At 39.5% G+C, this 13749-nt stretch overlaps 1 protein-coding gene and 1 long non-coding RNA gene across 2 annotated transcripts; one reads left to right on the forward strand and one right to left on the reverse strand.

Moving 5' to 3' along the window:
- On the reverse strand, positions 1 to 1097 carry LOC116525277 (olfactory receptor 51I2-like). Its single transcript, XM_032241078.1, has one exon. It carries the CDS (start codon positions 961 to 963, stop codon positions 1 to 3), a length of 963 nt encoding a protein of 320 aa, XP_032096969.1. The 5' UTR covers positions 964 to 1097.
- A 1981-nt stretch (positions 1098 to 3078) lies between these two features.
- Positions 3079 to 8275, forward strand: LOC116525013. Its single transcript, XR_004257555.1, has 3 exons — positions 3079 to 3118; positions 7552 to 7623; positions 8055 to 8275. It is a non-coding gene; the product is annotated as an uncharacterized LOC116525013 (long non-coding RNA).
- Positions 8276 to 13749: the final 5474 nt, after the last annotated feature.

The following is a 13749-nucleotide window of genomic DNA, read 5'->3' on the forward strand; positions in this document are numbered from 1 at the left end:
TCAGCCTTGCCTCTTCCTTCTCAGTACCTTGAGCATGGCCTCCCTGATGGGCTTCGATTTCACACTATAGATGATGGGGTTGAGCACAGGAGGCACCACCAGATACACATAGGCAACCAGGGCATGGACAGCTTGGGGCAGGTGCCTCCCAAAACGGTGGATCATAGACACACCTATGACTGGAATGTAGAAAACCAGGACAGCTAAGATATGAGACACACAGGTGTTGAGGGCCCGAATACGCTCCCTGGGAGAGGCCAGCCCCATCACTGTATAAAGAATAAGTGTGTAGGACAGGACAATAAGCAAGGAGTCGACACCCACTGTGGACAGAACCACATACAGCCCATAAAGGATGTTGACTGTGATGTCAGCGCAGGCCCGTTTCATGACATCTGCATGGAAACAGAATGAATGAGACAAGAGGATCTTTCCAGGGCAGTAGTTCAGTCGCTTCAGCAAGAAGGGCACAGGGAAGAGGGACACAGTGGCTCGAGCCACAATGGCCAGCCCAATCGTGATGATGACATTATTTGTAAGGACAGCTGCATAGCGCAGGGGGTTGGAGATGGCCACAAAGCGGTCAAAGGACATGGCCAGGAGCACTGAGGACTCCGCCACAGAGAAGGAGTGCAGGAAGAACATCTGGACCAGGCAGGCATTGAAACCAATCAGCCGATAGTCAAACCAGAGCACAGCCAGGGTGGTGGGCAGTGTGGACAAGGTGAGGCCCGCATCAGTAAGTGCCAGCATGGACAGGAAGTAGTACATGGGCTGGTGCAGGCTGGGGGTCCTCTTCACGGCTAGGAGGATCAGGCAGTTCCCAGTGAGGGCCGCAGTGTACATGGAGGAGAAGGGGATGGCGAGCCAGCCGTGAATGGCCTCCAGCCCTGGGATGCCAATCATGAGAAAAGCAGGTGGCTGGAAGAAGGAGATGTTGACGTAGGACTGTGGAGGGAGCATCCCAGGGAGGCAGCTGAGGGCTCTGGAGAGATGTGAGCTCTTCAATCTGCATAGAAAATAAGGAGAAATCACAAAATTATTGGAAAAACACCAGCTCTGGTATCAGCTGCCATTGGTTCATGCACACTAGCAAATACGACTATGGGAATCAGATTTTAAAATGTACTTCCTTTTAAATGAAAAGGGGGAATGACTGTAAATTAAGCTTATTGATGACAAAAGTTCCACTTGATAGCATGCAACACTGTTTTCTTTTTCAAATTTAACCAAATAATACTTTCTTTTAATACATAAAGTGATCCTGAAGAGCTTAGTACAAAATGCTGTGTTTTAAACAAGAAACAGTGATCCCAAAGAAATAGACTGCAGATCTACTGTAGAAACGTGATGGGTAGAAGGCATGGGCATTATTCTTCTTTATAAAAGTATGATAGCTAATAGGAAATAATAGAATTAGAGTAACTTTTCTTTACCTAGTGAAATAATGGGAAAAATCATCAAGGGTTGAAAGTATCACAAAATACCAGAGGGAGTAGAGTAAGATGACCAAATATAAGGCTTCCCCAGTCATCCTCCATGCAGGAACACCAAATCTGACAGCTATCTACACAAAAGAGCACCTTCGTATGAACCAAAAATCAGGTGAGCAATCACGGTACCTGGTTTTAACATCATATTGCTTAAAGGGGCGTTGATGAGAGTAGAAAGACAGTCTTGAATTGCTGTTGCCACCCATACCCCATCCCTTGGCAGTGGACACATGGTGTGGAGAGAGAATCCGAGCACTTGGGGGAGGGAGAACACAGTGGCTGTGAGACTGTGCTTTGAACTCAGTGCTGCCCTGGCAGTGGAAGGCAACACCAGGCAGAACTCAGCCAATGTACACCCATAGAGGGAAGATTTAGATCAGCCCTGGCCAGAGAGGAATCACACATGCCAGCAGTCAGCACTTGAGTTTCAGCAAGCCTCACCACCCTGAGCTAAAGTGCTCTTGGGTCCTCAATAAACTTGAAAGAAAGACTAGGACACAGAAAGGATGGTAACTCCTAGGCCAGTTCTAGTTGTGCTGGGCTCAGAGCCAGTGGAAGTGGGTGGGAACTTGACCTAGTGAGATACCAGCTGGGGCAGCTAAGGGAGTGCTTGTGCTGCCCTTCCCCCAGTCCCAGGCAGTGCAGCTCATAGCAACAAAAGTGACTCCTTCCTTCTGCTCGAGAAGAATATAAGCGGGAGCAAGAGGATTTTGTCTTTCATCTTGGATACCAGCTCAGTCACAGTAGGCAGAACACCAGATAGAGTTGTGAGGCCCCCAATCCAGGCCTTAGTTCCTGGACAACATTTCTAGGCACACTCTGGGCCAGAAGGAAACCTACTGCCCTGCAGGTAAGGGCCCAGTCCTGGCAGGATTGATCACCTGATGACTAAAGCGACCTTGGGGCCTGAATAACCAGCAGCAATACCCAGGTAGTAAGTATGTCATGGGCCTTGGGTGAGAATCTGAGACATTCTGGATTCAGGTGAGACCCAGAAAATTCCAAGCTCAACCCCATTAAAAAGTGGACAAAGGACATAAACAGACAATTTTCAAAAGAATACATACATGTGACCAACAAGCATATGAATAAAAGTGCAATATCACTAATAATTAGAGGAATGCAAATGAAAACCATGATAAGATACCATTTCACACCAGTCAGAATGACTATTATTAGAACTTCAAAATGTAAAAGATGCTGATGAGGTTGCAGAGAAAAGGGAACACTTATATACTGTTGGTGGAAGTGTAAACTAGTTAAACCATTGTGGAAAGCAGTGTGGCAAATCCTCAAAAGAACAAGACAGAACTACCATTTGACACAGCAATCTCACTACTGGGTATATGACCAAAAGAATATAAATCATTCTGCCATAAACACACATGGTGGATATGTTAATTGCAGCGCTAATCACAAAAGCAAAGACATAGAATCATCCTAAATGTCCATCAACAGTAGGGTGGTTAAAGAAAATGTGGTACAAATATAGCATGGAATATTGTGCAGCCATAAAAATGAATGAAATAATATACTTTGTGGGAACACAGATGGATCTGAGGCCATTATTCTTAGAAAACCATTGCAAGAACAGAAAACCAGACACCTCATTTTCTCATTTATAGGTGGGAGCTAAACAGTGAGGACACATGGACAGAGAGAGGAAAAATATAGACACTGGGCCCTATTTGAGAGTAGAGGATGAGGGGAGAGAGAGGTTCAGAAAAATTTTTTAAAAAATTATTGGGTACTATGTTTAGTACCTGGATGAGGAAATAATCTGTAATCCAAACCTCCCAAGTCATGAGTTTATCTATATAACAAACATTACCTATATAAAAAACTTGTACCCCTGAGCCTAAAGTGTTAAAATATTTTAAAAATCCCATGGACCCCATAAATATATCAACTATAATGTACTTATAGAAATTATAAATTGAAGAAAAATAATAACAAAACAAAATTAGAGAACACTGGATATTTTATCAAAATAACAAATTTGGGTCATATCCCACCACGAGTTTACTGAAAATAGTCAAGGCAGCAGTCAAACAGGCAAGTTAAAATACCAAGAAAGGAAGTCAGAAATATTCATATTAAAACAAACAAACTTGACAAAACATTCCAGTTTATTCCATAAATAAATTCCAAGAAAACAAAAAGGAGGAGGAAAAATGTAAAAACTGATAAATGAATTCAATAAAGTTGCAGGACACAGAATCAACATACAAATATCAGAAGCATGTCTATATGCTATCAGCAATTAATCTGAAAAATAAAATAAGGAAGCAATTCAATTTATAATAGCTACAAAAAACAAAATAGCTTAGGATAAATTTATCAAGTGAAAGATCTCTACAAGAAAAACCATAACACATCCATGAACAAAATCAAAGCAGACACACACACACATGGAAACGTATCGTATGCTTGTGTATTGGAAGAATTAATATTGTTAAAATGTCTTACTACCTAAAGCAATCTACAGATAATGCAACCCTTATCAAAATACCAATGACATTCTTCACAAAAGTAGTAAAATACAATTCTAAAATTTGTATGGACCCACAATAAACCCTGAATAGCTAAAGCAATCCTGAGCAAAACAAAAAACAAAACTAGGTGCATGACACCACCTAACTTCAAATTATATCTCAAAGCTATAGTAGCTAAAACAACATAATGCTATCATAAAAACAGACACATAGACCAATGGAACAGAATAGAGAACTCAGAAATAAATCCACACATTTACAACCAACTCATTTTTGGCAAAGATACCAAGAACATACAATGTGAAAAGGACAATCTCTTTAATAAGTGGTGCTGAAAAAACTAGACATCCATATGCAGAAAAACGGAACTAGATCCCTATCTTTTACCATATACAAAAATCAATTCAAGATGGATTAAAAACATAAGCTTAAGACTTGAAACTATGAAACTACTAGTTTCCATACTATGTAAAGTGATCTATAGACTCAATGAAATTCCTATCAAAATTTCAACGACATTCTTCACAGAAATAGAACAATCCTGAAATTCCTATGGCATTAAAAACAAACAAACACATAAACAAAAACCCTACTAGTGAAAGTAATCTTAAGCAAAAAGAACAAAGTGGGAGTCATGACACAAAGCTATGATAATAAAAACAGGATAGTACTTGCATAAAAACTAGTATATAAACTGATATATAAACCAATGTAATAAAGTAGAAAGCCCAGAAATAAATCTACATGTTTATGGCCAATTGACACTCAATGAAGGGACAAGAACACACGATGGAGAGAGTCTCTTCAACAAATGATGTTGGGAAAACTGGATATCCATACGCAAAAGACAAAATTGGACCCTTATCTTACTCCATATACAGAAATAAAATCAAATGTAGATTAAATACTTAAATTTAAGATCTGAAACTGTAAACTACCAGAAGAAAACATAATGAAAAAGTTTCTAGAGATTGATCTGCATAATCATTTCTTGGATATGAACCCAGAACATAGACAACAAAAGTAAAAATAGACAAATGAGATGGCATAAAATTTTAAATCTTATGCACAGAAACAATGGAGTGAAGAGACAACCCAAGTGATAGGAGAAAATGCAAACGATACATCTGGTGAGGGGCTACTATCCAAAATAGATAGAAAACACAATTCAATAACAAAAAACAAATAAGCCAATTAAAAAGCAGGCAAAGAATCTGAATAGTTTCTTCTCAAGAGAAGAGACACAAATGGCTAAAAGGTATTTGAATAGATGCTTATCATCAATAAACAGTGAAATGCAAATCAAAATTATCAGCTTGCACTTGTTAGAATGATTATTATCAAAAACAAAGAAAAAATGATAAGTTTTGGTGAGGAAAGGGGGACCCTTGTATAATATTGGTAGAAATATAAATCAATACAGTCATTGTGGAAAATAATAATGGAGGTTCCACAAAAAAATACAGTTGGGACTACCATACGATCTAGCAATCCCTTTTCTGGATATATATATATCTCGAATTAGTATCTCAAAGAGATATTTGTATGCCCATGCTCTTTGCAATATTATTCATAAAACCCAAGCTGTAGAATTAATTTAAATCCCCATCAACAGATAAATGGATAATGAAAAGTTGATACACAGACACATGTACACACACACACACATACACACACACCACTCAGTCTTGCTAAATGTATAATATGATAACTTTGCTGAGCTCACTTAGCTTTAGGAAGTTTTTAAAAAATAGATTATTTGAATATTTTTCTATGTAAGTAATAATATGTATGTAATAATATCATGTACAAATAGGGATATTTTATACCTTTGTATGTCTTTTACTTTTTTTCCTGCTTTATTGCATTTCTAGGTTCCTTTTTTAGTTTTTTTTTTTTTTTTTAAAGGATAAAGAGTAAGAATAAAATGGATGGAGGGTCTTTGAAATTCTATATTAGGTTAGGATCTTACTGTTATTGTATTTACAGAATGCTTGGCATTAGTGCCTGTAATGTCATACAGCATGTAATGAATACACATTTTAAAAATTTTAACATTACATATGTTATCTACCAGTGGATTCTTCTATCTATCTCAGTATATCTCAAGCATATGTAGAAATGTTTAAAATAGCCTAGATGATTGATACAAGAATTTTTTCTTTTATAATATATTCATTTAAGCTACAAATGTTCTTCTCAGCCCTGTTTTATCTGTGTAACACAAATTTTGATATGTTTTATTTTCATTTTTTATTCACTTCAAGTTATTTCTGATTTCCATTGAAACTTCTTTTGTTATCTATTAATTATTGAGGAATTTCCAAGTTATCTTTCTGTGATCACACTGTATTTGGAGAACATATTGCATTTAATTTTTATTCTTTTAAATTTGGTCTCCATTGATACTGGTGGTGGGGGTATTTATTACTGTTGAGTGAAGCTGGAAATTTTCTCCACCTTATTTTTATGACAATTTGGTGTGAGGGCCCTCATTACTCTTAAGTGATGGTGAACTTCTTGATTCTCTACTAGGCCTCCTCTGCCATCATCCCATTGGGGGTGGGGATGGACATCTCATTACTGCCCAGTGATGGTTGAAATCCAGGCACCCACATGCTTTCCACTGACACTATGGAGAAAGGGGCCACTCATTACTGACTGGCAGGAATGACAGTCTCAACTGCCTATTCAACATTCTCTGATACCACCACCCTGAAGAGGGTGTTGGGTGCCTCATACAGCCTCATAATGTTGGAAGTCTGGGTTCCATTTGGCCTTTGCTGACATGAGTTAGGGGGTGGTGAGGTCAAAGTTTTTTTGTTTTTTCTGAAGTGTTTGTCTGGAGTAAAGTGGTATTTTGAGGTCTTCTACCTTGCTGGGATTCCCTTTCTTTGGCTAGAGAGAGCAGGCATTTGATGAGGCTTTTACTGTCTGTGCACATTAGCATTGCTGTGTTGTCAGTTTCTTCAGCTCCAAGTCAGATATATGAGATAAGAAGAAAATCAAATCATTAAGAATGACCACTATGCCATTCCTCTGTTTCATGATGTCATTCCTCATATTCCAAGCTCCTTAGATGGTCTGCCTCTTGTCTACCCTTGAAATTTTGCTTTATACACAATGTCCCAGGTTTTTAGTTGTTCTTCGCAAATAAATAGAAACATGTTCTTAGCAAATAAATAGGAAAATATGTCTATTCTGTCTTCCCCAAAGTGGGAGGAGTCTCCTTTAAGATTTTTAACTTACCTGTTCAGCCTTGGATCCTGAGACAAGTGCAAATCATTTAAAATCCCTGCAACTTCATTTCCTATTTCAGCCACTGCTACAGCTACAGCTCTGTGCAGGCGCAACCTGTCAGAGGCTCATCTGGGCCCTGTGCCATGCGCCACTTCCTTCTCACCTGGGGTTTCTCCTTTTATGCTCTTTCCTGGGGGCCCATGGGAACCCACTGAATACTCAAGCATAGGAAGTCTGCCAGTATTGGGAGTTAATGCTCTGTGGAGCAATTCTTAACTAATTGAATACAGGAAGAATAATTATTTTTAATTTACTTCTCCCAGGAAGAAGATTATGGATAAGTCCCGCAAGAACTAGCAACAGTCACCTATTATGTGGACAATTCTACAATGCATGTTTGTTTGGGCTCTCTGTTTTCCCTGCTCCAAACTCCTGTCCCTGACTGTTGCTCCAGCCCCCAGTAGAGTAGCTGCTCTTAGGCTTTGTCTCAGGAGAACTCAGGGGAACACATGGCCTATGTTCTGGCAATAAATGCTTCTTGCAGTGTCAGAAGTCACCTTGCTCTTTAATGCCTCCATATACGCCCTCTGCTTTAATCCCACTTACTTCTCCCAAACCTCAATCTGGCCCCAGTTTAAATGTCACCTGTGCATGACGTTTTCCCTCATCTCCACAACAAAGCTGCTTTCTCCCTCCTCTGTGGCTGCTGTATCCTGTTCATTCCTCCATGGGGGCACTGAGGGCTCTCAATAAATTTGGTTTTATACCTGATGCTCACTGTAGTAACCACTATTATTTATTTATTTTTGTTCCTTTTATATTTTAGGGCCTGGAACATTGTAAATGATTCTTGAATGTTTAACATTAAATGATATTAAGAAATGGACACTGGGCAAGAGCTTCAGCACCGGTTGGGAGAATTGGTGATGATTGTAGTCGGAAAGAATCCCAAATATGTGATGCTGGTAATCTCTGGTCATAAATATATATTGAGTGTAACTCTTTTCTTAAAATAATAAAATGCCTAAGGAAATATCTATTCCCAGAAACAAACACATTTATGTTCTTCTCTTATTTCTTATCAATCTAGTCTGGAATAGATGATGTGCTGCTGAGCGTTGGGAGCTAGATGAAATTACTGGGGGATGGGAGCTGCCCTGTTTATTGGGCAACCTCAGACTGTGGCTCTCTGGGGAAACTGGCTACCTAAACTGGTACCCTTCACTGACCTGGCCAACATAAACATGGTTGGGAAAAGAGCAATATTTTTATGGGCCTCCGTCCCTGGAGACCCTGTTTCACTGGGAAAGATATTCTCACTACAGTGACCACTTGCCTGAGACTCCCAATTCCGGAAGCCTCTCATGGAAGGAGCTGTCTGGTACCACCTCTATGAGTTGATTCAGTTCCCCAAACACCCAGGGGCCTCCTCCAGGAAGCCCTTCCAGATTATTGCAAACAGGAAGGCAGACATACTCCCAGCATGCTGATCTTTGTGAAGAAGAAATAAGCAGTGGTCATAAGCCCTCCCTTTTAATTCACCACCTTTTAAACTTCAAACATATTTTCCTGGGACAGCTTTGGAAACCGGCCTTTCTGTTGGCATTCCTTCTTCAGTGCGTAGATCAGTCATTTCAAGTTCATTTCAATCCTGTTTGAATTCCATGTCTTCCACCCATCATTCTATCTTCCTTTTTTCTGTCCTCCAATCTTAGTCTTGGTACTGGTGTGTGTGTGTTTTTGTGTGTGTGTGTGTGTGTGTGTGAGAGAGAGAGAGAGAGCGAGCGAGCGAGCGCACCCGGTTCTTAAACTCCAAGCTTCTAGGCAGATGTGACCAAGTGAGTGCTTTAAGAAAATCTGTGACTTGCTTGTCACACATACCAATTCTTATCCCCCCCATTTTCCTGTGAGGCGGATATTATTAGCTGTCCCCTTTCCATGGTAATAATGATGAGTATTCGTTGAGTTTATACTAGGTATTAACACTATGCTAAGCATTGTCTGTGGATCATTGCACGTCATTTTCACAAGAGCACTGAGCGTAGACAGCATTATTATCCCTAGTAAACAGATGAGATAAGCCAGCCTCACAAAGAGTAAATTGACTTGATGAGTAAGATAACTATCCGTTCTTTCTATTGGACTGTGTTTCCTTACAGGAAGGCTGTGAATATCTCTTGGGGTGGAAAATCCACAATCTTTGGGAACAGGTTTGATTTTTGAGGAGAGTCATAATTGGCAGGAATGAGGTAGGAGATCAAGTGGAGAAGTGCCATGTTTGGGCAAAGAGGTGACCACAGAGAAGGGGGCTGGCTTTCTCCTGTGGGTGAGAGGGTAGTTCCCAAGGATGCGCAGAGAGTGTCAGCCTTTGCAGGCCCTTTGGAATTGCCTGTGACTTCTTAATGGTGTTCAGGAAACATAATATTTAGAATGTGGGTAGGACTTAGAGATTTTCTAATTCAATCACCATGTTCCATAGTTAATCTCAAGAGATTATATGAATTAAGTAAGGTCACCCTCCTGGTGGCAGAACATGAAATGTAGCTCAGAGCTCCAAATTCCATTCCAGGGCTCTAGCCTTCCCTCAATATAGGACCCAGGGAAGCTTAAGCTTGTGTTTTGCTCCTGCCCCCAGCTTCTCTCTGGGCCTTCTCCTTCGCAACATAGTATGGAGTAGGAGGGAAGGCGTCTCTTTAAAAGCAACTCAACATAGGGCCTGTGATTAGCACTGCTGTATTGTACACTTAAAAATGTGTTAAGAGGTTAGATTTTACGTTAAGTGCTCTTACCTCAAAAGGAAAAACGATAGCAACAAAAACAACAACAATAAAGGAGGTGAGAGGAAACTTCTGGAGGTGATGGAAAAGCTTAATGCATTAGTTATGGTGATTGTTTTAAGAGTGTATCACTTATGTTCAAATATATCAAGTTGTATACATTAAATATCTATAACTTTTGGTATGTCAATCTGATTTTGATAAAGTGGCTTAAAAAAGAAAAAGACAATCTCACATCACTTCCACGGGTAGAACTTGTGGGAACTGGGACAGATTGGCTTACATTTCTAATGTTCTTTTTCCTTGCAGAAGAGATGCAGAAACATTGAAAGCAAATGATCCTGTGCCTTAACTGAAAGCCCTTGATTTCTGAAGGGCAAGTGTTATACTGTTGCCTGTTTCATCTGGAAAAAACAGAAGTACACAGGAGAACTTGATTTGTGCAAAATCACCTCCTTTTCCCAGTATCAGTTATTACTTGCCTGGACCCGTTCATGCCTGCCTGGTTGGGTTACAGTCTTCATTAACAGGAGTGAAAGAGTAGACTGAGAAGTCAGAGAGACCTGGGTTCAAGTCTGAACTCTGTCATTTACTATTGAGTGATCAGAAAATTATATAACTCCTAGTTGTGCCTCAGTTTCCTAGTCCGAACAGTGGCCATCAACCCAGATGCTTGTTTTAAGGATTATGTAAGTAATGTATTATTATATTAGAGGATGAACAGTAAGCCTTCAGTATATGGTAATATTAAATGCAACAGAGACATATGAATCCAAGATTTTTCAAACCTTTACCACCCTCCACTCCCCAAAACTGGGTGGAACAGATGTTCTGTGTCCAGTGTCACACCTCCTTGGCCCACTTCGGACTTTACTGGTGGCTGTCACAGACATTTTAATTCATTCTGAGTATTTCTTCCACTTTAAGTTGGTTCCCTTTCCTCCATACTTTTCTGCTTTTGTACTTTCTTCAAAGCCATGGGAGTACACAAAGCCCAGCGGCAACCTTGAATCAAACAAGGATGACAGTTGACGGCAAATGCCCTGGTCCAGCCTTTGGATAGACAATTCCCTAAGGTATTCTGAACAGAGTCCTGGCAGAGTTGAGTGCTCATTGTCCACAGTAGCAATCTTGGTAATAACTCTGTATTGAATTTTCTTCCGCCTTGTCTCACTGTTTCTGTTCCCTCACTCCTATTTTATAGAAACATGTCTTAATTACACTACCTTCACCCAAGGCCCTGTCTCAGGCACTGCTTTTGGGACCCCCAAATAAAGATTCCAGAAATTTTTTATATAATCCTCTGTCTCATGCTTAAGAATTCTCATGTTTATAAATTTTGCTAAAATCCAGTAGCTAAAGACCACTAGGGCCATAGTTGTAGCCAAACAAAGTTAGATTATTAACTTGCTACAGTTAAGAAGAACAAATCAACGGAACAAAGTATTTCAAAAGGAGAGAGTTAGGGAAACATATTTATGGAGTGTGGGGGATCTGGGGTTATTCATAGGATGGTTTTCACAGGGATTTTATCTTTGGAATATGTGAATTCATGTAGAGTTATGGTTAGATCAGTTTATCTTTCATCTTTATTCACATGGTCTGAAAAAACTGTTACAGAAAAATTTGAGTTTGGGGGCAGGTGCTATGGCTCACGCCTGTAATCCCTGGGAGGCTGAAGTGGGTGGATCACCTGAGGTCAGCAGTTTGAGACCAGCCTAGCCAACATGGTGAAACCCTGTCTCTACTAAAAATACAAAAAATTAGCAGGGCATGGTGGTAGGTGCCTGTAATCCCAGTTACACAGAAGGCTGAGGCAGGAGAATCGCTTGAACCAGGGAGGCAGAGGTTGCAGTGAGCTGAGATCACACTGTTGCACTCTAGCCTGGGCAACAAGAGTGAAGCTCTATATTAAAAAAAAAAAAAAAAAAAAAAAAAAAGGAAATAAAAGAATTTGGGCTTGGATAGTTTGTGATGCTGACCTTAGATTGTGTTGGCCCTGTTAATTTGATTTGTGTTTTGTATGTTGTGTTTTTTATGGGTTTTCTTTCAATTTTCAGTTCTCTCTTTACAGGTCAGCTGCTCACAGGGACAACTTTCCCCCCTTTTACAACTTTTAGGTTTATATTTCTCAGGGTTCTCCAGAGAAGCAGAATCAAAAGGAGATCTATAGATAGACAGACACATACGTAGATAGAAAATAGATAGAGATAGAGAAATAGAGACATTTGTGTTGAGGAATCAGCTCACGCAGTAGAGACCAGTGAATCTGAAGTCCGCAGGGTGTGTCAGTAGACTGGAGAGTCAAAGTGGAGCCAACTTGTCAGGCAGTTAAGTCCTCAGGCCATGTCTGTTGGGGGAATTCTTGTTGCCCAGGGAAGGTCAATCTGGTCTATTAAGGCCTTCAACTAATTGGATGAGGCCCACCCACATTATGGAGGGCAATCTCCTTTACTCAGAGCTCTCTGATTGATACATTAATCTCATCTGAAAAGATCACCCTTATGGAAAAATCCAGGAAGCCTGTCTGACTAAGTATCTGGGCACTGTGATCCAGCCAGTGGACACATAATATTACCCATCACAAGGTCATATAATTTTTTCTTAGCCACGTTATCACAACTTTATTATTCCAATCAGTAAGGTATTCCTAAGTTATTACTTGAAAGTCATAGAAGGATAATTGAATGTATAATTATATAATTATAATTGAATTGTATAATTAAATTACACAAAGTATAATGGAAGGTTTTTTTCTATTTCTCTATTGCTGCCCGAGAAATGAAACCTACAATAAGGTTATAGGTAGAAAAATGAAGAAGAGAAAGTGTGACTTACCCAAGTATGCACAGTGCCAGGAAGCCTGGTCTCCCGCCTTCTGTTTGCTCAGCCTTAGGCTAGGTGACCAGATGTACATACAGCTGGTATCCTTCAGGATGGGATTTGAAGGCTATAAAAATTGCCACTATAAATAATGGCCCTGTTACAACCTTGGTAGTCCTACTATTAAAGTTTTATTACTTTGAACTAAATACCATCCTCTTCAAGCTACTCTTTAAAAAACCTTAATATTTTAAATCCAACATTTCTAAAATATAATCATTTCAACACGTTCTTAAGGTAAAATTGATAATGAGAGTTTTACATTATTTTGGCAATTTTTATTGTGGAAAACATACATAACATAAAATTTAACATTTTAAACATTATGTGTACAATTCAGGGCATTAAGTAAATTCATATTGTTGTACAACCATAACCACAATTTCCAGAACTTTTTTATCATCCCAAACGGAAACTCTGTGCCCATAAAAAATAACTCTCCATCCTGCCTTTCCCCAGCCCCTGGTAAGCTGCATTCTACTCTCTTTCTTTATGAATTTGCCTATTCTAGATACCTTATATAAGTGGAATCATATAGCATTTGTCCTTTTGTCATCTGGCTTATTTTATTTTCACATAATGTTTTCAAGTTTCATCCATGTTGTAGCAGGTACCAGATTTTTAAGGATGAATAATATTCCACCGTGTGTACAAACCACATTCTGTTTATCCATTTATTGGTTGATGGACATTTGATTTGGGTTGTTTCTACCTTTTTGTTATTGTGGATAATGCTGTTATGAACATTGGCACAGAAATCTTTGGCCTACTTTTTTTTTTTTTTGAGAAAGAGTCTCACTCTGCCACCCAGGCTGGAGTGCAGTGGCAGTGATCTTGGCTCACTGCAACCTCCACCTCCCA

The sequence above is a fragment of the Sapajus apella genome, unplaced genomic scaffold, assembly GCF_009761245.1.
Source record: "Sapajus apella isolate SASKATOON/1434 unplaced genomic scaffold, GSC_monkey_1.0 scaffold47, whole genome shotgun sequence".
NCBI lineage: Eukaryota > Metazoa > Chordata > Mammalia > Primates > Cebidae > Sapajus > Sapajus apella.

Excerpts from the sequence above, each read along its gene's own strand:
- LOC116525277 (XM_032241078.1), bottom strand. The coding sequence starts at position 963 with ATGCTCCCTCCACAGTCCTACGTCAACATCTCCTTCTTCCAGCCACCT.